This window comes from Panthera leo, chromosome A1 (genome assembly GCF_018350215.1).
Source record: "Panthera leo isolate Ple1 chromosome A1, P.leo_Ple1_pat1.1, whole genome shotgun sequence".
Classification (NCBI taxonomy): Eukaryota; Metazoa; Chordata; class Mammalia; order Carnivora; family Felidae; genus Panthera; species Panthera leo.
This window is the reverse complement of record NC_056679.1, coordinates 227,163,519-227,191,009: the sequence shown is the minus strand read 5'-3', so window position 1 is coordinate 227,191,009 and position 27,491 is coordinate 227,163,519. Positions and strand designations below refer to the sequence as shown.

The 27,491-nt window shown below is 48.3% G+C and overlaps 1 protein-coding gene across 2 annotated transcripts in view; it reads left to right on the top strand.

Moving 5' to 3' along the window:
• TRIO (trio Rho guanine nucleotide exchange factor) overlaps nucleotides 1–27,491 on the top strand; it is a 353,108-nt gene that overhangs the window by 287,526 nt on the left and 38,091 nt on the right. For both annotated transcript variants that reach the window (XM_042953023.1, XM_042953031.1), the window contains exons 35-36: nucleotides 23,880–24,172; nucleotides 25,576–25,746. In XM_042953023.1, coding sequence (XP_042808957.1) covers nucleotides 23,880–24,172; nucleotides 25,576–25,746 — 464 coding nt within the window. The remainder of the gene's footprint in view (nucleotides 1–23,879; nucleotides 24,173–25,575; nucleotides 25,747–27,491) is intronic.

Genomic DNA, 27,491 nt, shown 5'->3' with positions numbered 1-27,491 from the left:
CCCACAGTGCTGATGCAAACAGAGAATGTCACACAGTGAGTTAAAGTGAAACGTAAAAAAGGAGTACTTGAATGTGTGTTTTGTTACAGTAAGAGAAAAACTCACATCGTTTGTGAAAAGATAGTAAGGAAAGCAATGAAAAGGAGCCTATCGAATTTTTGGCACCCAGAGGTAGCGTTTGAATGCCTCAATAAAGGTGCTTTTGTGGATTGGCAACTGTGCTCGAAAGCAGCAGGAAATAATGTGCTGAATGGAGCCCTAAGAAGCAGGACTTAGTCATCCCACCCGCTCCCTCCAGAGCGGGCGGTGTTATCTGTGGGCTAAGAAACCGGACAAAACACCCTCTAAACAGGAGTATCTTTGTGCGTGGAACCTGAGAAGCCCGACCCGGGTGCCGCAGCTGTTTGGAGGCCAGCACCGCGGACATGCTGCGCAGAGGGGAGACGCCGGGGACGGGGAGCGGGCCGGAATCGCTGTCCTAGGAAGCGTGGGCTCCAAGATCCCCGTGTCCGTGACTGTGGGACCCGTGTGGCTCCTGTAATTGGGGTTCGGAGCCAGCTTGAAGAGAGGCTACCAAAAACTCAGCAGGGTTATGAAGGGCGTTCAAGTCTCAGGAAGACACTAGTAATTTTGAGAGGAAATTATAGATAATATTCCTCAGAGTTAGGTCATTAGGGTTTCAATATCAAAATGTAGTCGATAATGCGCTGCATATTCCATCTTTTGCCTTTGAGGTTTTGGGGGACCTTTTCATCGTATTTTAGCTGCCTAATTATTAATGTATGTTTCCTCTTTGGAATACAAAGACTTTAGACCCTGTGGCTCATCTGAATTCTAGTTTTACAAAAGCTTCTCTTCTAAATTTTTTTTTAATGTTTATTTTTGAGAGAGAGAGAGAGAGAGACAAGAGTATGAGCAGGGGAGGGGCAGAGAGAGAGGGAGACACAGAGTCTGAGGCAGGCTCCAGACTCTGAGCGGCCAGCACACAGCCTGACGTGGGTCTCGAACTCATGAACCGCAAGATCATGACCTGAGCCAGAGTCGGTCACTTAACTGACTGAGCCACTGAGGCACCCCAGAAATAGCTTTCTTTTTATGTATGTTTTTAGTTCTGATTTTAAAAGCACCATTTGTGGGGGCACCTGGGTGGCTCAGTTAAGCGTCTGACTTCGGCTCAGGTCACGATCTCACGGTCCCTGAGTTCAAGCCCTGCGTTGGGCTCTGTGCTGACAGCTCAGAGCCTGGAGCCTGCTTCGGATTCTGTGTCTCCCTTTCTCTCTGACGCTCCCCCGTTCATGCTCTGTCTCTCTCTGTCTCAAAAATAAATAAACATTAAAAAAAAAAGCACCATTTGTGGGGTGCCTGGGTGACTCAGTAGGCTAAGCATCCAACTCTTGATTCCCACTGTGGTCAGGATCTCACTGTTTGTGAGATCAAGCCCCTCGTCAGACTCTGCACTGACAGCATGGAGCCTGCTTGGGATTTTCTCTCCCCCCGCCCCTGCCCTCTGTCTCTCAAACATAAATAAGCTTTAAAAAAAATGAAAATAAAAGCACCGTTAGTATATGACCTTCCCCCCCACCCTTTTTTTTGTTTGTTTCTTAAGACCTCCTTTTGCAAAAATGACCTTCATATTTTTTTGGATAGATTAATAATAGGCCCTTGAACATTGAAGTTCTAATTTTAAATATTTGAGGAATGGTCATCGCAGGAGACAGTTACATTAAAACTGATTTTTCGGGAGTGTTTTGACCAAAACAATTTCTTTCAAACCAACTTAAATCATGAGAATGAAATTGTTGAAGTTTTGCCCTACAAATATGCCGGCAGATAGTGATTTTATATTCCTACAGTATATTTCTTCAGTAAACCATAGATAACCTGTTTTCACAGGCCATGAATTTGTCTAATATGTTTCTTTTCCCACAGAAATTCTCCTCTGAATCTGCCTATTTTTCTCTAGTAACTTGTCCCACACTCTCAGTTTCTTTAGCTTTTTGTATTTATGCAACCAGAACGCTGAATTTGTTTTTTAAAACGTTTTATTTTGAAGTCATTTTAGACTTCCAGAAAAGCTGCAGAAATAGCACAAGGAATCCCTGCACCCCCTTTGCCTAGTGCACCCCACCCCCCTTGGCACACGGCACATGACCCTGGTTCGGTGACCAGGAGCCTTGATGCAGTTGTTAATTGGCCACAGCTCTTGTTTCAGTTTTGCCTTAAGGTCTTTTTGCCTGCCTCAGGGTCCAATCCAAGACACGTGTCGAATTTCGTTTCCAATCTGTGCTAGTTCCTCTGCCTTTTTTTTTTGTAATCTTTCGTGACCTTGACACCTTTGAAGTCTTACCAGTTCTTTGTTTTGTAAGCGGTCCCTCAGATTGGGTTTGTTGATCAGATGTCTTCTCATGACTGAATGTGGTGCGTGCACTTGTGGCAAGAATACCACAAAAATGACACTGTGCATCTCCGTGCGTTACCCGGGGGCTCGGGAGGATCCTGATGTGTGTCCCTGCTGGTGGTGGTGACCTTGGTCGCCTGGTTAGAGTGGTGACTGCAGTATTGCTTCGCTGTAAAGTTACTGTTCTTCTCTTTGTAAATAGTACCTTGTGGGAGTTATTTTGAAACTATGCAAATGCTGTTTCTCATCCTGCCTTTACCCACTCGTTTTAGCATTCGTCAGTGGTTCTCACCCAGAACCATCGTTATTGTGCTGCTTGCCTACTGGTGATTCCCCGTCTCCCTCATATCTTTTAAATTTATTAATTAGAATTCTGAAAGGAAGGGCTGTCCCTCTGCCCCATTTGCTTATTTATTCAGTTAATTGCATCAGTGTGGAGTCATGGGCATTTCATTCCACGAATCATAATCCAATATTGTCCTTATTTATTTGTTACTCAGATTGTTCGAGCTTCGGCCATTAGGAGCTCCTTCGAGTGGGCCTTTGTGCACTTTGGACACGCCCCATCGTTTTTTGCTTGCTTCCTTGCTTTCTGACACTACGAGGTTTTCCGGCTCCTCTTGTGTTTTCCTTGCTGCAACCCTAGATCAACCGTTTCTCTGAGAAGTCCTGGTTCTTTTTCTCGGAGAACGCTATGAAGCACTAAGGTCTTCTCGGTGGACATGTATGTGTACCTACCCATATGCACACACGTGTCTACGCTCATATACTCTGTCTCTCCACGTAAGCATGCATAGAAAGAAACGGGACTTGATGTCATACTGAGACCTCCAACTCCTGTTCGGCAACACAGGGCTCATTCTAGTCCTTCACCTCTCCTTGCTTGAAACCTTCCTTTCTGATAGTGAGACACCTGCATCTCATCATTCAGAATATACGATGGGCACCTGGGTGACTCAGTTGGTTAAGTGTCCGACTTCGGCTCATGATCTTGCAGTTCGTCGGTTTGAGCCCCGCGTCGGGCTCTGTGCTGACAGCTCGGAGCCTGGACCCTGCTTCAGATTCCGTGTCTCCCTCGCTCTCTGCCCCTCCCCCGCTCACACTCTGTCTCTCACAAACAATAAATAAACATTTAAAAAATGTGTTTAATACTTATATACTTTGAATCCTACGAGAAAAGGCTGTGATTTTCCTCCTTGGAAAGTGAATATTTTCTTTACCTAAAATGACTTGACTTTCGAAGATTGAACTCCACCTGTTCTCACTGCTGACCCACACCTCTGTAAGACAAAAACTTACAAGTCTTTTGTCTTTGGCTTTACAGTTTGGAATCAAAAGAGGGTTTTTCAAAGTTACTTAGGTAAGCGCTTTCCTTTAGTGTGGCTATGTTTTCCTTTGTAATATGGCTAGATCCTTTGTGACTGTGTTTACCTTACATTTTGAGGACACATTTGCAGGCACCCCAGACCTAGTTGATCTTAATGATTTGTTTTGGGGGGATTTGAAACATAACCGTGGCCCCAAGAGTCAGCGCTCAACCTTCTGACACACGGGTCTCTCCCGCTCACTTTCCCTGCACCCCTGGCCTTGGATCCTCACAGACCAACCTCGGGTAACGTTTTGGAAGGCGCGGTCTTCGGCAGTGGAACTTCCCTTTTCTTTGTGACACTTTTAATTCTGTGTTTAGCTATCAAAGAAATATCCATAACCTATCAAAAATACCAAATGCCTAAAACGTTTGTCTTTAACCCACCACGTTTAGTCAGTTTACATGCCTTCCTTGTTCGCAAAGGGCGTCTCCGTCTGTCCGAGACTGAGCCGCCCATCCGTTTCTTTCCCCACGTGATAGAATCCTCACACGGCAGGCAGGCTCCCCCTGTGCCCAGAGCTTTGACCCCATCCCGCACATTCTCCGACTTCTCGGTCGCTTCCGATTTCCCTGCCGGTTGCGGCCCAACCTCCCTTCTTTCCCAGCTGCTCCGAGAAAGTGAGGTCCCCAGCCTCTGTCCTCCCCGCCGTCCCTTCCCCACACGGGGCCGCCGTGCCCACCAGGCGTTTCTGCCCGCAGGCTGCCGGGGCCACCCTGGGTCTTTCTCACGTGAACTTGGTTCAGACTCGTACCGCAAATCCCGGTCACACCACCCAGGCAGGAATCGGCCTTGGAGTTCAAAACCTACTTCCGGGAAGCTTTTGCCCCACGGTCGGGGTTCTCTCCCCGCTTTGCCTCGGCACTCTTCACTGACGTCGGCATTTCAGTTGGTTCCATGCCTGTGGATCCGGAGAGTTAGATCATCGCTCCTTCCGGGTGGGGGTCAGGCAGCACCTTCGCGTCATACAATTTATCTTTACGTCCTTTATAAAGTGCCACGTTACTAGTAAACACTACGATAACCTCACACTTTCACACATGGAAGGGGGGATGGAAGCCTGCCCGCCTTTATTCCCCGTTTCCCTCTGTGTTACATCTCTCTCACACATGTGAACTTGACATTTTGAAGAAGGCAATTCCTGGGGAAATTTCACACATGTCTCAGCCAAAACTGTAGTATTCACTTTTAAGCATCATCCCCTTCCTCTTACTAGAGAACATAATATTACCCATAATCATTTTCCCTGACAGCTTTTTTTTTCTTTTTTCTTTTTTTTTTTTTTTTTACTTTTTTAAATTAATAGCCCTTGCTTGGCAGTCTATATTTTTGGAAAGGGACAAAGTAAAGTATTTAATAAAGGTTGTAGTAAATGAAACCTTAGAATGTCAATTAACTTGATTTCCTTTAGGACATAATTTTTACTGCCTTTTTTTTTTCTTTTTCTTCTGCCAATAAGAGAGAAGATTATTTATTCAGTAATAAAGTTTACTTGCATAAAAAGTGCTCTGTGCAGATTTCCGCCTCTTGCTTGGTCCTGGCCTGAGTACGCCATCTGGATCTATCACGGGACCGTTTATAGGGAAAAACAAACTTAGGCTTTGCTTTTGGTCTTTTAAGAAGAACAGGAGGCAAATCCTACTTCGTGGCAGTTTGTTTTAGGGAGGTGTTACAAGTACTCCAGACAGCTTTCTTCGGGTGCGATGGGTTTATGCTTTTTTTGTAGTTGTGAATTGTATGAAACTGAGAAAGAAACTAGAAGTCTATGCTGTTTTAACATTTCATACTTTGAGAATTTTTTGAATTCACTTCACAACTAGTGTGGGTGGTGGCGGAGGGAGAATACAAGTTGAACTTCCAACCGGGGAACTGAAAAGACGACATTTTTTCTTAGCAAAGCATTAAAACAACACAGAATCATCCGTACTGTTAGGTTAGATAAAACAGAGATAGGAGAATTACTGACAACTCAGGAAGGTAGTGCCTGGTTTGAAGTATCGGCTCCAACAAATAACACCCCTTCAGAAAACGTTGAAGTAACAGAGAGCCCATTACAGTTTGAGAGTGTGTGAAAGAATATTCCAGGTGACTGCCTCCGAGCAGGAGATGGGCCATCACAGTTTGGAGAGCACCGTGCTTGCCTCTCACATGAATGAGGAACAGGAGTGCGAGTACTCTCACGCGGGAGTAGGACAGTCAGACTTCATGGTGGTTAAAGAGTGGAATATCGCCTACGAAGCCATTGTGCTGTGGGAGATGAGGGAGAGAACCCGTGAGAACTTTCAAATAAAGAGTAAGAATTTATGTCGGCGAAAGAAAATATCCCATTTCCGAAAGGGACAAAAATGAGCTTTTAAGATGCTTCGCTAAAAAGGCCTTTACGAATCACGAGTAAAGGTATTTATTTTCACTCGTACGGCTGCTGCCTGTAAGGAAGAGGGAAGCTATGTTTCTAATAAGCGAGGAGTGGCATTTTAGCCCAGTGATGTAACCGGTTGGCTGTAGACCGAACTGCGTGTCTTTTGGTTATCAAGTCACATCAGGAGGCACTATTTATTGTATGTCTCCGAGAAGACCTCCATCCAAACCCACACAAAGCCCGAGTCAGGAAGCCTGGCGTGGGGAGGGCGTCCGTCACTTGGCATTTCAGTGAGTGAGGAAGTCACAGCTCTGGCCGCTGGAGGAGAGCAGAAACATCTGGCTCACAGTGCGCCCTCAGAATTTCCTTGAGCTCCAACTAGAGTCACTGTGGTAGAATGTAATCCGCAGCGTCTGGATATTCCCACATGTGAGACCCAACTGTAAAGCGGCGCTCAGAGGCGAAGCAGAGGGAGCGGCCGGCCACGGGAGAGGAGCTGCGCCCGCCGGCCACGGCTGGGCCCCCGGGGCCTCGCGGTCCCTGCCCGCCAGCCTGCCAGCCTGCCCCCCCTGCTCGGGTCCCGGCCCGCCTCGCCTGCCCCCCCCCCCCCCCCCCCCCAGTGCCTGCCGAGCCGTTTGCCGGCTTTGCGAGAGAGCGGGTGCCTCCGGCTGCCGGCGGGGATAGGCAGGGCGGGAGCCCTGAGCCTGCAGCCTCGAGTCCGCCCGGCACCCACCATGCCGAACGGATTGAAGCCGGTGGACGCGCTGGACTCGCTGCCCTCCGTCAGCTCGGCCTACGGCAGCGGCGGGCCGCCCGGCACCTGCAAGTACTGGATCCTCGACCTAGGTACGCACGCTTGCCGTGCACGCCCCTCCAGCCCGCTCCCCCGGCTCTGTTCTCTCGGGTGGCTGCCGGGGCGATGGCTGCATGCTTCGAGACGGCAGTGTGTCGTGCTTGAACGCCGGCCTGTGCTATCCGCTGCCCGCCTGGGAGAGGGGGGCTCTCGGAACGGGACGAGAAGCGCTCGTGTTGATTGATTGCGCGGCTGGGGGCACTCTCAATATCCGGGACCTGCTGTTGCTTATCCTTTCTTTCTTGTAAACGGCATGTAAACGGCCTAAAGGGATCTGTGCCACACACCTTCTTATGATCTGAGTTGGCCTCGGGTCTGTTTCAGGTTTAATTGCGGGGTGGGGGAGGGGTTCAGACCATTCAAGAAAACAGCAGTGTCCTGCATTCGTGTTTTGATTCTCTGGTTCCTTGTCTTAAGAACCGCAGCCATATAATAAGACAACGTAAAGTTAGGGGAAGGGACGCTGCAGCGACCACCAGTGTATTTCAAGGGAGTGCGTGTGCCAGGCTTTGGCTTTGCACACAGAACCAGAGTTAAGACCAGGAAACATGACTGCAAAGGTCATTTGAGAAGTCGATGAGCTCCATGTTGAGGAAAAGGCAACAGGATACGAAAGAATGGAGTGAGGGTGGGGAGTGAGGTCTGTGGGTCTCCGCAGAACAGCCGCCCTGCAACGCTCCAGAGGAGGCTGGCTTCCCAGCAGCAACTTGCACCATCTGTCCGGACCGTACAGCCATTAAATGAGTTTCTCACGAGGCCGTCTCTGGCTCACAGGCAGGGATGACTTCTAGCAGGATTTCGAGCCTGGCCTGGTACTCTTGCCGTTTGCCCCCCACTCTCAAACCATCCGTTACTCACATCTGTGCTTCGGAAGCGGGCCGCAAGAGGGACCAGCCAGGGGGATCTGGTGAGACCTTCTGGGCACTTCCAGAGCTTATTATGCGCTCAAGAGAGAAGGGATGAGGTGGAGGAACCCACCAGAGAAGGAGAGGTCGGAGGAAGGAGGAGGCAGAAAATGTGCCTTTAGCAACTCAGGGGAAGTGGCTCTGTTGACGTGTTTGTTCACGAAATGCGAGGAAGACAGCAAAATTATCTGGTTAGAGATAAGTGTTGGCTGCGTGAATAGTGAATTCGTTGGTATAAACGTTAGTTTTTTATCAATATTCTGTGTATTTTTTGTTCACAAAGCTATCAAGACATTTTTAAGCCATGGACCATAACTTTTATCATATTTATATTAATTACATTGTTTGAGAATGGCCTTCCTCTCTAGAGGTGTCTGGGTCAGACAGGTCCCTTGTGACACCGTCCACTAGGAATTCTGCACCAGGCGGATGAAAGTAGATGATCCATGAGATCTCTTCACTGAAAATAATAACATCTGGGCAGAAAAAAATCAAAAGTCTGATTTGAAGCCTGAGCCATTCAATAGCTCTGGGCCTTGAGAAAACTACCTTATGTCTCTGAACGTCAGGGTTTTTTTGTCTGTAAAATGGGAATAACAGTAGAGCCTTCTTCTCAATGTATCCTACACCTCCCCAAAGCTTGGACCAAAATATTTTAATGAGCAGTTTTGCTAAGAGGTAATGGATTTTAAGAAGACAGCATTGTCTTTGTGGAGAGAATTTGAATCCTAGCGTTATTTTAGCTCTTTAGAAATTCTTCTGAAGGGACATTACTTAACTTTTAAATACTGGAGGATAGTTATGCTATCGTATTTTTCATTTCCCCGAGGCATATTTTTGTTCTGGCAGTCCTCAGACTATCATGGAAAGTCTAGGTGATGTTATCCAAGCTGTAACCACACAGCTAACACAAATTTGGAAAGAAATTGACGTCCACTGGAATTTTCATGGGGAAAAAAAATCTAATCTCCACAGTAAAGGATAGATGAGAGAAAGCAAAACTGTAGTTAATAATTTTTTTTTTGAGAGACATGACTGTCCATCTCTCTCCAAACCTTCATAGCAATTCCAAGACCAGTTCCAAGTTCCTGAATGTCATGTTATATCAGAATGGTATTTTAATACATTCTGATTCTACTTACTTAATTGATTATGTGGAAATCGATGTACATCAGATTGAAAAGGAAAAATGATTTTGAGTAATATCCAAGAAATAAATCCCAAAATAACTTTAAAATGCCCAGCAAATCATAGAAAGTGATTGCAAGGCTTTTATTTAGACCCCCCAAGCAATCTGGGAGTTCGTTTATTGGAGAGTACCTTGGGAAAAGGCTGTTTTTCTGCTTTCTGACATATTCCTAAAGCATTCTCCTTCAAACGTGAATTAGTCTTGCTTGGAACAATCTTCACGAAAGCCCGTTTCATGTGCAGCCCTTGCCATTACCAATAACTGACACAGCCATGAGCCTGGAGAGCTTTACTGCTAAGCAATTGTCAGGAAGAGAACTCAGGTTTTAGGTAAGGTCAAGAACCATAAGTTATCTTTTAAGAGGGCTTCAGTGGGAGAGCCCTGTTACACTGATAAGATAGTGGAACTATTGAATTTGTTCACATTCTGAAATAAGTATATCCTTTTATAGGACACATGGAATCTATTCCAGTGCTGTACATATTCTCCTGACTAAGGAAAAGCATAACGTAGTGATCCTCCTTAACATTAAACAGATGCACACACAGAGGAGTGTGCCTTATCGTTCTCCTTGAACCCGCTTCGCATCTTCTGTGTCTTTTTTGATGAGTGTGGATTCTCACCAATGCAATTTTTGTTTTGATAAATTAAAGGAAAACATTTCAAAGACTAAATGTAGGGAAGACGTTTCTTTGCCGAAACACGTCATATGCACCTGTTGTGACAGTGCGCATCATGTCAGAGATGCGCGTGCACAGGACATTCCGCTTCCTGTGAGTAGAGGAAAACCACCAAAGGGCTCTTAGCACAGCGTTGCATTGTTTCAGCTATGAAGGCCTTTTCACACAAGTTACCATGCAAACTAAATTCTAGCTCAAATCTGTTTTGCTCTTTAAGTATTTTTAAATGAGTCAGAGTTTATGACAGGATATGCATGATAATACAATGGGAATAGTGTGTTACTGTAGAAGTCAGGCCACCAGCGTTCCTGTGCTTGCTGACCCTGCCAGCGTGACCTCCACTAACTCCTTGTTAATCACACTCACCTGCAGCTTCTCACCTGTGCGTGCACGCGCGTGCACGCACGCACACACACACACACACACACACACACACACACACACACACCATCTGCTTGCTGCTGCTGTGTTTGTGTTCTCCGAAAACTACATTAAAGGTTATTTTTTCCTTGTAAGCAAACTGCAGTTTTTAAATAATTTTGTTTTCTCACTTTTGACTAATAAAAGATATATTTGTCACTCTGAACTTATGGTGACAGTTTTGAGGGGAAAAATCAAAAACAGTGTGAACACACTGAATTTATGTATATTTCCAACCAAAGTGCAAAGAAACTTAAAATTATCTGGCTTTATTTAGGAGGAACATGAAATTTTGAAGTATTAAAATTTTGAAGTTCATAAAATGGACTGAAAATTTCCTCAAAACCCAAAAATTTCCTCTGAGCCCTCAGACAGAACGGCCTTTCGTTGCTCTGGAATCCTTTCTTCTCTCTAGACAAGGAGCAGGCCTCTGCCCTTCGGCTGTGCTCCCTCTCTGGTATGTGCTCTTTCTAAGCATATTTCTTCAGCTAGACTTCAGGATGAACACAAATTTATGGCTCTTATGCTGAAGAATTTCCTCCAGGTGCTCGAAGTTAGCCTTGTGGTGAGCAAGCAAATCCATAAACCCAGGATAGCCTGCCTGAGAGCGTGGGGGTAAATGAGCCTCGGAATGAATCCATGGGGGCTCCCCTCACTTCCTCTCCCGTCTCTGAGGACTGGCTGGGGGTGTGGGGGGAGGAGCCACAGCCCAGATGCTCCTGGTGAGTTTTTACAGTTCTCCCAGAAAACCATACAGATTCCACAGTATATGGCCCCAAAATACACAGTTTCTCTGAAACTGTATGCTAACTGTAAAATCGAAAAGAAGACAATGTACAGAAGGAGCAGCAGAGGGGGAAATAGCACAGGCAACTGCAGATTATGTTTGAACACATTTTCTTCTAGTCTTTATATGTGCAAACTGATGCCTATTTTACTTCTAAAACTTACTGTAAGAAATTGTCTCACTCCCATCCATTGTCCATTTTCTCAAATGCGTAGTTGAAGAAAGTTTCTGTTGTTATATCTTGTTAAAATTAAGAACAGTTCACACTGTCACGGAAACACGTAGACCCGGCAGCTTGAAAAGACGAGAGTGATTCTCGTGTCCAAAGACGCAGTCCTAAGGCAAGCCTCCCTCCCCCCCCCCCACCACCCTCTCTCATCTCTGAAAGTGGACGGATTATTGTAAGAAGTGGCCCAGTGGCCCATGTGAATAAGGGAGTCTTTAAGAACAGGAAGGAGTGTGCTTATTGTGACGTGGAACTAAAAACTGAATGTTTTCCTTTTGTCTCTCCCCAGCTAACAAGAAAGCCAGCACATAGCGCTCCCCCAGCCGCCCTCCGCCCCTGCCCCCCACGCGGGGCGTCTGCTCACTTCCTACTGTGGCTTCCCTCCCGGGCTGTGGCAGTGCCATTCTGTCACACGGGGCATTAATTAAAGCCAAGGACCGGGTTTGTACCATTAATTGGTGCTCATAGCAGAGGCGTTCTTTTCCTTGCCTTTGTCTCCCTGCCTGCTTTTGTTCCCTCCTGGAAAGACTCCAGGCCTCCCTTCCTTCCTTCCTTCTTTCTCAATGCACTCGCTCGGCTGCCCCGAGTAACCGCACAGGAGGCCCCGGGATTCTTAGAGAGCTGCCCTGCCCCAAGGCACGTCGGAGATCGGGATCTCACCTCCAGTGTCGGACCCGTGAACAACTCCGCAAACAGTTGCCCTGACCCTCTTTCCTTTGTGTTTTTAGCCTTTTGTCATTGTTTGGGGATGTGATATCCTAGAAAGGGAGTGGGCAGTTTTCAAGAAATTACAGACTCATCATTTGAGAAATCAAATTCAGGTCCACTCAGTTCTTGTAGGGGGCAGGGGGCGATGTCACAAAATCAGACTAAAAGTTTGGGATCGCAGCCCTTAACGCATTGTGTTCTTGGATGTGGGCTGTAACCGTGCGCACACAGGCACGCCTTGCCTCCTCAGCTGCGGTTAACATTTTAATCCCGTTTTTCAATGCCTCGCCTTAACTTAGAGCCTCATGTCGCCTTTGGGAGAGGTATTCCTGAAATATAATTGTGAACGGGATTCCTAACTGGCTAGGGCTTTCTGTGTTCTTTATTTTTGAACCCAACAACCAGGGACCCTAAAATATAACGCACTAGATACTTGCTTTGTGGTTTGTGGGGGAGGGGGGACCATCCCTTTCCTCATTCTCCACAGCTGGAACTCTTTCCAAACTAATATCCACCCCTTGAGGCTGAAGCTTCAGCAAACCTGCTGCGTCGAGGACGTGGAGAATGATGGTGTTTGGCAGGCTCGCTGCAGAGCGTTCCAAGGCCCTGGTCGTTTCGCCCTTAATGCCATGTAAAAATTAGCGTATGGTTATGCGGAATGAGTCACGTGGCTCTACGAAAACAAGTTTGCGTGGTTTATCGTGTATTTTGGCCAGCTCTGTTCTTAGGCAATTCATACGTTTTCTAGAGTGCATGAAAAAGGCTTTTGCGTGTTGGCATGCTGGATGTGGTCTTAATTAAAAATAAAAAATTTGTGCATGAATGAGGAGAAATCTGTCACCACCTGAAACAAATCAATCATGTAGTTTAAACCACTGACTACAGAATGTTCTCTTAAAACCATTTTGCGTGGGAGTGTCTTTGTGTATGTCCTGCTTCATTTAGAGGCATTTTCAACTTTAAGGAAATCTACAAATTGCCCCCCTAAAAAATCTTTGATCTCTTCTTTAAGAAGATACCCTGACTTATGTCATTTTTTTCCCAACAAGTAGTAAGAAGACGTTAAACAAAATCATAAATATTCATTGCGAAGAGTACGGTTCAAATGTAAGCCTCCTACAGATAAGATGAAATGTTTTTATTGCTAACACTTTGTGTTTAATATCAGGAACAGTTATGCCCACAGGTTAAACATTTCATGTTTCTTAGCAGTCTTGGAACCTCTGAAAGGCAGAATCAGACAAAGAGAATGTTATGCGAGCCTCACAGGATTGCTTATTCCCCCCAAATTAGCTTTCTGTTCCCTTAAATGATGATTATCTATTCAGGGCTATAATAAATGCTGTATTGCCCTGGGAATAGCTTCCCAAATAAAGAAATTAAGACTCAAGAACCCATTATTTTATCACAGAAAAAAACTCATTTTCCCTAAGTCAGTGGTATACTAAATACTAAGGAATCTGGTAAACACACGGTATTTGTTTCTATAATAATGTTTTCCTTGTGTAAGTGACGTTAATCGTAAGTAAGTTTGTGAAAAGAACAGCCATTTGACTTTTTGGGAACACAGAGCGTCTCAGCTTCTGAAGAAGCCAAGCAGGAGGATACAGGAGCATTCGGAAGAGTTCTGCTCCTGAGCGTGGAAGCAGACGAGGGCAGCGCGCCCCAGGAGGTCACTGCTCCCCTACACGGCGGTTCCCTGGGGGGGCTGCACAGCCACACGCAGCGCCCTGCCCTGCAGAGACTGGTCTGGGGCTCACACCTTTCGTTCCCTCGTGTAGGAGACAGCAGTCAGACCACGCGAGGTGTCACCTCCACTGCCCAGGACTTCACGTGGGGCTGCGTGGTGGGGCCACTCCGTGTCTGGAGAACTTTCCACGTGAGCACTGATGCTGCCCCGCCTCTCATTCCCATTTCCCAGCCGGTGTGGCTGGAGAGCCACGGAGCCCTAAGCAGGAGTGTAGGGGCCGGGCTGGAGTGGAGGGTGTCTGAAAACTCTGGGAGACGTAAATGTCTGCGGTTGCAGGATTTGTGTGTGTGTTTCCGGTCTCGTTTTTATGCAGTTTTTCAAAAAATGTCTTTCTTCCATCCAACAAGGATATCGTTAAACATCTGCTTTTGTTCTTGTGTAAAAGTCAGCCCAAATCCCCTCCCTGTCATCACTGGCAAGATAGCTCCTTGGGGATTTCTTTTCCCTTTGTGACAGCTTAGGCTTTCTATTGCAGAAAAGCCTGCCTGTTCGTCTCCCAAAAACTACATTTCAAGGGCTAACTCATGTAAAAGGCAAAGAAAATGGCCCTGTTACCCGGAGAAAGCAGGCGTATGGGCTGGAAGCTCTCCTCAAACAAAGCTAGCGTTTGTCCCGGGCAGAGGAGGCTCACGTGAAAAAGGAAGCCCCAACGTAAGAGCAGGGTTGAGAGAAGGAGACAAGAGCTCTGACGACATGGTTGTGTTCTCTGACGGGGTGGTTTGCGGCGCGTGAGTGTCTGCATCAGGCGAGCAGTCGACCCGACTCGCGTGTGCCTGGTCTCCCCCACCTCCCTGGAAAGGGGTGTCAGATCAGCAGGGCGCCCAGCGGCGTGAGGGGTTTCGTGTCGACCCTGCGCCTCGACCGGGGGCTGGTCCGCCTCTCATCCCTACGCCGCCCTCTCCCAGTGTCCCGGTCACAGGACACGACAGCTGCCAAACTCCTCTTTTCCTGAAGGCCAACAGCCTGCTGATGAACTGTCACCAGCCACAGACCTACTTGTACCCAGAGCATTCCTGACCCAGCACATGAGCCAGGGCCCATTTTGTTCAGGGTGTGGATAAGTCTGTTCACTCGATCCGTGTTAAATTCCTTACATTGATCCAGACTGGTCCGTCCTTTGGGTTATCCACCGTCAAAACTGACTCTCCCAGGGGCACCAGGGTGGCTCAGTCGGCTCAGTCATAATCCAGGTTGTGGAATCAAGCCGCATGTTGGGCTCTGTGCTGAGCACGGAGTTAAGATTTTTGCTCTCTTTCCCTCTGCCCCTCCCCTACATGTGTGTGTGCTCTCTCTCAAAACAAAAAAAAACAAAAAAAAACTGACTCTCCTATTATTCCATTTGTGAGGTGTTTTCAAATCTCCACTTTGGCAGTTTGTGATATCCTGTTCATCTGATTAGCCAAGCAAAGGAGTAGGCCATCTGCTTTCATTTTTATTTAATTTTTTCACATTTCCTTATTGGAAATTCAAGTGTTGAAATTCACGTGGAGATTTTTTTTTTTTTTAATTTCCCACACGTGGAGAAAGATCTTTAATTTTCTGACAGGTTAGCATTCCCCTCACGAGAATGAATTTGAGAGGGAAAATGACGCTTGCAGTTTTGCATTTGTTGACATAGCCACATTTTCCAATGATTATGTAATGCTTGAAGTGTCTTCAGAACCCACACCAAGAATAAATAGCACTTGGCGATTTCTCTGTGAGCCAAAGGAGCAAGTTTGCACGTGTGACTTCCGTTTGCACGTTTGTCTGGTGAGACATTATGAGCCGTGTGTCCCTCATGCTCCTCGCGTTATGTGGTGGTGAAAAGGCCCTTGTCTCTTCACGACGCGGCCCCCTAAGCGCACAGCAGGGTAATCGCCCTGTTTGTGCACACCCTTGCTTTCAGCCTCCGCCGAGAGACCAGGTAGAGCGAGTGTTTCTGTTTGAGGGCGGTGCTTTCTAGGCGAGTCGGTTTTCATGGGTGCCAGTGATTACATCGTGTTCTTCCACTCGGTCCCCCGAGGTGGGGGCTGGGGGGGGATGCTAGCGAACCCTGGTGTGAGTTCACGGGAGGGGCTGCTCCGGGAACAGCGAATGTGCTGGTCACTTTTGTGCGTTTTCTCAGGCAGCAAAGGACATGTGTGCTTTATTACAGCACGAGCTGTGGCCAGGCCGTGCTGGACCTCTGGTGGAATCCAGGGATCACTTTTAACAAACAACAGCAGCAACTTGGGAGTTTGATCTTTTCATGTTTTCAGTCTCTACTTCATATTGGAAAGCAAATTCAGAGCTCACGTGTTTGCGTTAAGGACCCCCCCTTGCAGATTTGCCTTCAATGCTCACGCCACATTTTTCATTCCTTACCATTCTGCAGACTCTAGTGCTCAGGCCTTCTGTCCAGCTTCCCACTTTTTAAAAAGGCCGTCTCCTGTGTCAGCATGACTTCGTGTGACCGTTTGAGCCCCGGGTGAAGCCCCGGAGCCCTGGGACACCTGGACGTGGGCGTGTGCAGGAGAGGAGGTAACCGGCCGATGGCGCCGACGATGTGGTGGCCTGTCGTGTTGCAGGCCTGGTGGATCTTTATTGACGCTGGGGAGCAACTTAAGAATTGCAGGTTCAGAGATGGGCAGAGGCTGTGTAAGAGCAGTAGGGTAACCGGAATGAGCAGGAAGTCCCTCAGGAAACGTTTCCAGGCACTCGCTCACTTAAGTTTGGAGACATGCTTGCTCCGGTATCTGAAGCTCTGGAAGTAGAACCGCATCACTGGGCAGGTCGAGTTCCTCTTCGGTGCACAGAATTCCCCCCAAGTAACAGCCCAGCTTCACCTCGCTCATCATGGTTGTAAATTAACGGACTTAGCCCGTGGAGGTGGTTGTAGTCCTGTGTAAAACGAAATGTAGACATGTATCCGGGAAAATAAATGTATAGATTCGCTCACTTTTTATGTGATCCTCAAGAGGATTTCTAGTACATTATGGCCTTTTTGGGTTTTTTCATTCCAAAGAGATGTCACCTCAATTCCAAAAGCAGGGAATTAAAAGCCAATTTGACAAGAGTAGAAGTGACGGTCATTATTCAGAAAATTATGCTCTGGAATATTTGAACCCCAACCCAGTCAGCAACCAACTTACTCTTTGTTCCGTAAGTAATTTTCTACATCTGATTCTCACATGTACGTTGTGACCTTCCTGGCATGGTACAAGAATTTCCTAAATTAAAATGTGATTTGCTGCATCGAATCCTTGACAAGACAGAGGTTTGAGAAACTGCCGGAGGCCAGGTGCACCTGATTAAACCCTGCCCAGTCTGTTCTAAAATAGTCCGATGGAATTACCATCAGACATTGGAAGCAGCTGCCCCAAAGTGTCCTTGAGTTATCTTTCTTGAGCACATAATCTTTCTCTAGCAATAGCTGCTAAATAAACATGCCTTTATGTCCTTATAAGTAGAATTGTAAATTAGCAGTTTGCCGTGGGAACCTACCAAGCCGAGTTAGGCTTCCCCTGGTTAGCGTGTATATCGAGACATCACCGCATTGTTCATTTGACAGGGATCTTTGACCATGTACAGTGGACAGAAAGATGGGACTCCCTTCCTTCAAAACTAGCTAAAATCGTTGGGGGAGACCCTGAAAGAGAATTTGAAATGTGAGGTTGCAATTTACTGGAAGGTCTCCCAGCGTTGACTGTGCACGTCTGCGTGGTGGTCGGGCCTCGTCAGATGTGACACGGCCGTCCGCGCGGGTTCTGTGTGCCCGTTTGCTTGACGTTATGTGGAGTGAGGGGTCCTGGTCTCTGCAGACGTGCGGTGCTGTGGTGGTGGCACACTGGCCCCCCGGAGTGACGGGGCCTTCACCGTCCTCGCGGTCCCTGCTTCCGGGGAGCGATCAGCCCAGCAGCCCGCTTCCCCCTGCTTGCTTCCGGGTTGCTTGCTTCTGCGATTTCTTTTTCTGTGCAAAAATACGAGTATTGCCTCCTGTTTGTGTCAGACTGTAACATTACAAAGTCCGTGCTTGTTCCTTCCCCCCCCCACCCCCCCACCCCAGCCGCCTGGTAAGGACTCACTGTCACTCCATAGTCAGACAGCTACAGGACTTGCACGGCGCCCAGCCCAGGACGTGATGGGATGGGGCCAGAACCTGGCCCCATTGCTTTCGAATGACTGTTGATCTGTAGAGAGCCCTCTTCAAGGTAAAGCCGGCTTTAAACTCTGGAGAGGCAGCATGAACAGAGCAGTAGACATCTCTGCCCTCCTGGAGCCATGTGCTGTGGGGACAGAAAAGGAAGAAAGGCAGGAAGGGAAAACAGGTTCCGGTGAAACGTCGTCGCGATCAGGGCGTAGCGTGTCAGAGTCTGTGAACAGACACAATCAGCACTGTGCTCCTCACTCCGTGCACTCACAGGCACCCTGAGACTTGCCACCGTTGTGAAATGGGGGGAGGGCTCAAATGAAATGTGATCCTTCTTAGTCTGCAACTAGCAGGATATGGTCCTTTTGCCTTTTTTTCTTACATTAAAAAAAAAAAAAGTGCTCTATGAATCACAGATGTCTCTAACTTAGTGACTGGGACGAGAAGGCGATTTATCTTCTCCCGACAGTCTCTGTGTTGTGTGTACTCGCACGGTAAGACTCTTTTCCTGCAAGGGGCTGGGGTCAGCACTCCTGCTCTCCCTCCTTTCCCGAGCTTTTTTTCCTTTTTTTTAGGAAGAAATCTAGCATGGACTTTGCATGAACTCTGACTTTAGCAAAGAAGCCATCTGTGTGGGCTTGGTCTGCCCCTCAAAATAAGAGGACATAAACTTGATTTCCTCTCTTAGGGCTTCAGGCAGATCACAAATGGCTTTCTCATGTATGCACTCGAGCGTCTTTTTAAAAGACTGATGTGCTGATAGTATCTCTTCCCGCTGCAATTTACTTTTTCTTCTTAATAAGGGACAAGTTGTTAAATGGAAAGAAAATGAACTAATCCATGTGGTTTGCTTCATCCATCCATCTCAAAATGATTTCGAGGATGTCCTGATCACCGTGCCAGGCTTGTGATTACCAAGATGATTAACCCAAATCCCCATTTTTCCAGGTACTCGCAGTTGCATAAATACAGTGTGGCAATAAGTCACGTAGAACTACCAAGGAGTCCTGAAGAAGGTCGCCTCAGCCATCCTACATTTGCAAATAGCACTTTACCGTTTGTAAAGCTCATTCGTCCCATTGTTTCATGTAATCCAACAGTGGCCCTGTGAGATGAGGAAATCCAGATGCCAGGATGTCAGTGTGGGGTCATGGCTATTGAGGGGGAGAACCAGGCTGAGACTCAGACCCTTTGACAAGCCCACAGTTCCTTTTGCCACATAATTGATCCTCCGTCTGGAACTTGAATCAGTGGATTTTCCCCAAGCTAGAAGAGTGCACATCCCCAGACAAGACATGATGTGACCGCAGCCGTTCTTGGAGGCAGGAAGGTTGGGGATGGGTGAGAAAGCAGTGGGACTGGGTGCTGAGTCTTTTTTTTTACTTCCCAGAACTTAGGAATCGAGGGAAAGGCAAGAGACAGCAGCTGAAGATGGGAAACAGGAACAAATACAGTTTTCTTTGAGGGTCAGGTTAGTTTCTGCCGTATTTCTCCGTTCAGTGCGGTCCTGAATCCACTTTCTGCTCCCTGGTCCCCACCATGCGTGATGGGCGCAGTTCACGAAGTTCACACCACTCTCACCACGAGCTCCTGGGCCTGCCTCTGCCTTACAAGAAAGCCCCGCGTAGGGCAGATCATTACAAGAATAGCCTCAATCTGCTGTCAATTACCAGCTTGCAAGTAAGTAATTGACAGACTGATGAATTTGACTAAAATTCGGTGGTACTTGTAGCTCATCTCGGAACTGAGGAGGGTCTACCACCAAGTCAGGACGTTGGTGGCATTTACTGCGGTCAACCTAAGTTAGCAGGCAGTGTGCTGAGTCGGGGAGGGAGCCTGTAGCTGGTAATCGACTCACTCACCCATTTGTCATTTATTCAACACACACATTTAAGCTCCCAGGATGTGCCACACATCCTGCCGGCAGCTGGGCACGTACTTGTAAACAAACCAGACTCAGCACCCACCCACGTGAAACCTGGAGTCTAAGGTCGCGGTTGGCTTCCTGTCTTGGCAGTTATCCAGCTGGGAGAGTACCGTCACGAAAGGGTTATACAGAGCTGGGACCATAGCCCTCCACCTGAGGATCACTCTTATTGGCCTGAGCCATCCACAGTGTAATCCGGCAGAAAGGTGAGGTTTTAGAGGAAGGGGGCCTGCCCGAGTGGTGTTTATACCTGGGCAGGACACGTTAGACTCAGCGTATCACAGCCGCCGGGAACCCTTCTAGAAAAGGCACCTCTGTGCAGGCCAGTAATTTAAGATCTTCCCAAGGAGACCTTCTAAAGCCCTGTTGGTTGTGTGATTGAGGCTTACCTTGTGCCCAGTAACATTAGGGACCTTAGTTCCACTAGGTACCATTAGGACACATTGGTTAAAGTTGCAACAAAGCAGCTGGTCTAGTGGTCAAAGTGTGTTCCTCAGTTAACAACAACAACAACAACAAAATTAGCAGGACTCTATTCCATTCTATTAATGAATATATTAAGTTTCAATGATTTTTAAGTTTTTAAATTCCTGATTGTTACATTATGTCACAAGCAAGTAACGAGCATTTAAATGGAGTGTTTAATTCATTGATTTGGGTAGAAGTTTGTATAGTGTAAAGAAAGAAATACCATTTGTTGTGTTTTCAAAGAGTGCCAAGTAGCATGAAAAAGTGAGCGTTACTGTTAAAGGCAAAGTAGAAAGAGAAGGAATTTATTTTGCTTTTGATTTAGGGGTTTGTTGGTTTTTTTTTTTTTTTAATTGCTGATCACCAGAATTGTGGCCAGTGTATCAGACCTGCACCAGACAAAGTGTCTGCTCATCTTGGAGACAGGTGAAGAAATCTTCTACATTTTCAGACTCCTGAAGTAGAATAGTTTTTTCAAGGTAAAATTTAAAATTTGACCTAAAAAATAAAATAAAGTAAAATAAAACAAAACAAAATAAAATAAAATTTGACAAAATTGTACAGTCTCCAGGCTGGCTCAGTCAGTGGAGCATGCGACTCTTGATCTCGGGGTTGGGAGTTGAAGCCCCATGATGGGCATAGATCTTAAAAACAACAACTGAAACAGTGCTGCTTACAATGCAACAAAACTTTCTCCTTAGTGCGTAGTGGCTGCCAGATTTTTCTAAGTCCTAAATATTCCAGTAAAGTGAAACAGTGTCATTAAGTGATTTGATAAAGAGCAGCCCAGGAAGAGAATGGCTGTTCCCTTGGAAACAGCAGTTCATCTGTAACCGGTGAGCTCCGGCCTTGGGCAGCTCTGCCCCCTTCCGGGTCTGGGGTGGAACGTTCAGGCCACGGCCACGTTTATAACGCGTGACCTGCCAGGTGAGGAGGGACTCTCTTTTGAACCAATTTCCCAAAGTGCAGCGAACCAAACGCTCTGCAGCTGAGCCCACAGGGAGAGGCTAGCTCCTTTGCGAGCGAGGCTAGAATGCCCTGGGAAGTATCCGGGCAGAGCCAGCCGCATCCCACAAAGCGTTATTGATGGGCTGCAGTTCATGCCCTCGTGCCTCCAAAGGCCGGCTGGGGCTGCTGACCAGAGGAGAGGTCTTTGTGCTCCGGGGCCTGCCCCGAGTCCCTGCCCACCACTGCCCACGCCCATCTAAGTGCCCTCCCGCTTCTCAGTGACCCTGCAGGCTCTGGTGGACAAAGACTATGTCAGGGTAACAGCGGGCGTCCCCTTTTCAGTAAGGATTCACGCTGTGTGCTACACTGCTCCCGTGCCACACTCCCCCAGATTCTCACTTGTAGGCACAAGAACACGTGTGAGGTTCATTTGTTGGCTTAGCTGGTGCTCCCTGTTACTTGGAACGTGTGAGGATTCTGCTTATGAATGTCAAGACCTGTAATTGATCGGGTCTTATTGAAGTAAGAGGGCCTCTGTCTCTTTCCTGCCTCCCTCAGTTCATCCGAGGCACAGTGGGCCCCATCAGTGACACTTGTCGTAGGTTGGCCAGCCCCAGACGTCTCACAGCCTCCGCCTGAGTGCCACCTCCACTGTCCTTTGTCTTGAGTTACCCGGCTGAGTGAATGTATGTGGGAGACGTGACTGCCCTTCACATGTGGGCTGTGAATCAGCTGGCTCTACTTCTTAGGGCTGGGGATTTCTGATGCCTCCTTCAGGAAGCCTTCTGGGATCCGTCTACTCAATTCCCCTTCTTCCCAGCCTCTAACAGGATTTGTACTCGCTTATAGTTCTGGCCTCGTAGTTATGTGGTCCTGGAAAACACTACATGGCGGATCCCATGGGTGAAGGACGGTTCTCTTCACCTTTGTCCAGTGGCACGTACAGGGCTGGGCTCTGAGTCCCAGCACACTAAAGGACTGTGGAAGTGTCACCTGCTGTGGCTGACCCAGCATCTTGCTAATAAAATTAGTTGGAACTTAAAACAAAAACCTGCAGTTGAATAAATTGCCATTTGGCGCGTGGATTGCCCCAACCTCCCTCTTCTTTTTGTCCTTCTTGTTGTCTCTACGTGAAAGTTCCTGAGGCTAGGCACTGTGCTTGCCTGTTTGCCTTTATCCTGAGTTGGCACCTGAGGAAATGTCTAGGAAGTACTTGCTGTGTGCTGTGGCCAGCTTAATGGTGTAATTCCCTCCTGCCTCTTTAGAAGGTGCCTGAGGAAAAGGAGAGACGTGGAAATATTGTAGTGACTTTCATTTTAAAATAAAGTTACAAACGAACGAATCTAGATCCACACATCTACGTGCACATACCCACGCAGGGGAAAAGGTTTTTGCTTGTCAACTGAATCCTGTATTGCTTAGTTTTGAACCAAAGTCTGGCTCGGAGAAAATCTAGATTTTTAAGAATGAGCGATCCTGCTTGAAATGTGTCATCTGTTTATGGAAGATTATACCCTCCACCCATGCAAGGCTTGGGCCAGGGAAGGAATGAGATGGCAATTAGACAGGGATCCGCCGTCTCGTCCAGGAGTCTGGAGCAGGAGTGGGAAACTACTGTTGACTCTCTCGCATATAATCACGGGATTGGGAGGGATGAGCTCTCCTGCTTTGTAACTGCAGCACATAATGTCTCCGGTGCCACCGAGGTAAACAAACGAATACAGGTGTCTGTAAAATAGGATCGTCCCAAAGAGTAATTTTAATATATTTTTCAGGCTGCAGAAGACTTAAGACAATAACAAGCATAGTGAATGATCTTCTTCCTCATTCCATTTCTTAAAGTGTAAAGCGTTTTACTCCATTTCACTAGACTGACACCCTCAAGTCAGGTGCTCAGGAAAAGGCCAGGCGGTGTCCTGTCACCGGTTTTCAGTTTGTAAAGTCCTGCCTCATAACTGCTTGGATTCGGTGAGTGTCAGCTGTCTTCTAAGCTTCTTTTAGGTCTCTTTTTTTCTCCTGAAAAAACAATTCAGGGTCGACTCTCTCTAATTTTTGAGATCCAGTGAGAAGATTCACTCGGATATGTTTTCTGCAAAGCATTGTTGGTTATTTGAAGAAGGCTTCCCCTCACATTTCTTTTAAAAATGTGCTGCTGGTATTTACTTGGACGAGAGAAGTCACTTCGAGTCCGAGAGAAAGACCCCCTGCGCCTGCATAGTTCCGGGGTCCGGCCCCAGGCCGGATCTCCCACCAAACCAGCCGGCATTGCCCCCTTTCCCAGCTGCTGACATCGCTCTTGACACAGCGTTCCAGATGGGTGTCATTTGTCCCAAAGTCTGACCAGGTCAGATCCATTCTGATGTGGGTACGTGCACACGTCCACGTTTTATTTACAGAGCCGTACTTTTTGTTCACTGGTAGTGAGTCAAACTGATGTCTTTATGCACCAGGATTAGTTCTTAGTTTCTTTTGAAATCTTCTTTCATAGCTTGTGTTTATCAAGAAAGTGGATGAACACGGTTTTAAAGACCATCTGTGTGATGGTCTTCAGGGGATTGGTGACTTGGGGTTTTGGGGGGAACGGTACGTCCTGAGGAGAGTCGTCTCTGGGAACAACTCAGGTTCAGTAAAGCTTTGAAAGGTGTGTGCGTGAGACGGCGGACCTTCCCTTCCCGCGTTTCCAGGCCGCAGGTAGGCGGCGGGCACAGCCTGCGGGCAACACGGCCGGAGGATCTGTTTGTAGGCCGTTCGGTCAAACCTGCCGTGTCTCTCTCACCCTTCAGACTCGCTGTCCGTCTCCAGTAACGATGCTAGCCCGCCCGCCTCCGTGGCCTCTCTCCAGCCCCACATGATGGGGGCCCAGAGCTCCCCGGGCCCCAAGCGCCCGGGCAACACGCTGCGCAAGTGGCTGACGAGCCCGGTGCGACGGCTGAGCAGCGGCAAGGCCGACGGGCACGTGAAGAAGCTGGCGCACAAGCACAAGAAGAGCCGGGAGGTCCGCAAGAGCGCCGATGCCGGCTCGCAGAAGGACTCGGACGACAGCGCAGCCACCCCGCAGGACGAGACGGTGGAAGAGGTCAGAGCCCCCCGGCCTTTCCCCTGGAGTCGTGGGGATGCTCGTTTGTCGTGGGAACACGCTCCTTCGGTTCCCTTTCCCGTGGGTCCCTGTGACTGTCAGCTCGTTCCATCCCCCGTTAGCAGACTGGATTCGGTGGGGACGGGCGGGCCCTGGCAGCTCCGTGTTGACCTGGTCGGGACCCACGGTGGCTCCCGAGAAGGAGCGCAGGGTTCCGAGCGTCCCCCCAGGCCTGCTCCAGCGGGAAGCAGGCGCCCTGCCGGCCCAGCCCGCCTGGCCCCACTGCCACAGACAAGCCAGGAGGTGCCGCTCAAGCTGCGAAGGTGCAGGCCGTCCCTGAGCTCGGCCTAGACCATGGCCGCAGCGTTGCGCAGGCAGGGCCCCAGCTTTAGACATGCAGGGGCCAGAGGGGTGTGGGTGTCCTCAGTTCATGCTTAACATCTGTCCTCCCCAGCCGACACAGGGCGAGCTTACTTTGCTAACCAGTAAACACTGGATCGTTCCCACGTCATTACAGATACACGGGTATCTGCCAGCCGGGAATTTTTGTAAGTTCCCTTTTCATTCAGGGGTGGGAGCTTTAAATTACACCGCAAGGAACCGAATCCCTTCGTGACCCCCAGGCTAGGCTGTCGGGCTGGTGGTGGCAGTGAGGGGCCCTCAGAGTTTTTAACTGAGGCCCGCCACCCCCAGCCCCACCCAGCTCCCTCAAAAAAAAAGAAAAAGGCAGACAGATAGGATAAGATTTGTATCGTTTAATTTGTTTTGCAGACATGGGTTTTCTGCTGCTTTTTTCCTGGGCACGTTCTGCCCTGGGTTTTCACTGCAGTAATGTGGTTTATTATGTCCTCATCTGTCTGTTTTCTACATCTGTGTCCTCTTAGTAGAAATAAAACTGACAACTTTTCTAAACGTGAAAGCCGAGTAAAAGTAACGTGAGACTAAATTCAGATTCTTCCAGAGCATTTTGAACTGTATTAGTCTTCATGCCATTATAGTTTCAGTGAATTTTATTCTAGCAAGTTATCAGAAACAAAATGGAAGTAGACGAGAGGAACTGAATGAGAGTTATTAAGGGTTCAGGCTTTTGAACTGGTCCCCGGGGAGGGGGTGGTGGTGGACGACGAAATGTGTTCAAAGCCTAACGGATAATGTTGGCGGTCTCTTCAGAAGACACGCGCGGGGGAGCCCTTCTCCGGTCCGAGTCTGCAGGCAAGGTAGCTGGTGTGCAGGAAGGGATGAGCAGTTCCCATCGGGGGTGGAAAGAGCTTGCTCCTGATTTCTGTCCCCTCCGTTCCTGTGCCGGCCACACTCCCCCCAGTTCACCCTTTAGGGCTCTGTCTGTGACCTGATGTTGACAGTCGGGCCTGGAACGTGACGCGCGGACACTGGTTTGATTTCAGAGGGGCCGGAACGAGGGCCTGAGCAGCGGCACACTCTCTAAGTCCTCCTCGTCGGGCATGCAGAGCTGCGGGGAGGAGGAAGGGGAGGAGGGCGCCGACGCCGTGCCCCTCCCCCCGCCCATGGCCATCCAACAGCACAGCCTGCTGCAGCCGGATTCACAGGACGACAAGGTAAGGGCCCCGCCACCTAGCACCAGCGTCACAGCAGGGCTGAGAACAGGCGGCGGGAAGCTGTGCGGCCTGTTTTCACCCCACACGTAGGAATACCAGAGTCAGTTTAGAGCAAGCAGTGGGCCAGCACGTGTCGTTTCTCCTACAGACACGTTCACTGCATTTTTAATAATGCTTCAGTAAGTGCTGCCTCTAAAGTAACTTTATTTTCTTTTTACTGTACTGACCAGTGTCCCTGAGACAGGAGTCAGAGAAATCTCACACAGTCTTGGGGGTCACAGCCCTGAATGAACACTAGGCCATCTTGCTCTCTCTGCTAGGTGTTTTTGCACACGGGCGTTGTTTCCAGATGACGTGGTGCTGCTGTCCAGTTGGTCTCCCCAGCGTGCCTGCCGTTAGTGCCAAGGGTCACCTGGGGTGCAGGGACAGGTGCCAGGGTCTAGGAATCGGTTTACAACCATGAGTCTCCTCTTCAGGTGTATGTGGAGGCTTCAAACCAATCTTGGGTTTTTGTTTGTTTGGTTAGTTCTTACCTGATCTACAACAACTTTGTGCATCCCAGGTGTAGAGCCCTAAAGTATCAAAATGGAAAGCTGGTAACTGGCTCATACATCCGCTTACGTTCTGGCCCCGGTGTGCTTCCCAAGACTGGCAGGTGTTGAAAACCATGCTATGAAGTCATCATTGGAGACCTTTTCTTTTTTGGCAGTAACGAAGTTTTCTGAGTAAAACAGATGTTTTCATCATTTTCCCCATTCTTCCTCTTTTTCCTTCCCTGACTCCCTCCTCCGTGCTAACACGGTCATTTGCTGGACTGCCTGTGTTTTATGATCTGGACTCTGCCCCGGCCCCGTGACCGACAAGTGTGAGGCCGAGGCCGACTACGCAGTCGTAGCCTGGGCAGCCGTCTCCCGCCTCCTCCCGCTTTGTGGCTCGGAGTGCGCGGTCAGGGCGCTGCGGGTCTTGGCTGAGGACGTGGCTTGGGTTGGAGTCTGCAGTTTGGGGGCATCTGAGGTGCTGGCCGCGTGCTGCGGGAGCTGAGGGGAGGTGACAGAGGACCTCGCCCCCTGCACAGAGTAGCCTCGGCAGGAAATGGGAATGTGTCACTTCTCAGACAATTCCTAAACTGTTTTGTGGCATTCTAAGCGATACCTTCTTTTAAAAAAAATTTTTTTTTTTTAACGTTTATTTATTTTTGAGACAGAGAGAGACAGAGCATGAACGGGGGAGGGTCAGAGAGAGAGGGAGACACAGAATCGGAAGCAGGCTCCAGGCTCTGAGCCATCAGCCCAGAGCCCGACGCGGGGCTCGAACTCACGGACCATGAGATCGTGACCTGAGCTGAAGTCGGAGGCTTAACCGACTGAGCCACCCAGGCGCCCCAGCGATACCTTCTTTTAAAGCACAGAACTGACATTTCTCAAATCTGATGGTTAGCCAAAGTGAGGTGGAGGGCCTGGTTGACTTGTTCCCCCAAGAAGAGTGTTTTTCTCCATTTGGAGAGTGGATTGCACAGTGTACTTTGGTTTGCTAGAATCATGTATCAGTTGCTGCGTTACCTCATTGGGTATTATCAGTAGCAGCTCTTCATTTGCAAAAATCTGTAGTGATATTCCCAGCGAGTATATTACCTTGTGACTAATATTTTGTTTTGTTCTGTTTTCTCTTTTTGTAAACTTTCACTGCAGCATTATGTTGATTTGTGTTCTGTGTCTGTTTTGGCTCAGTTTCCTTACCTCTCCATT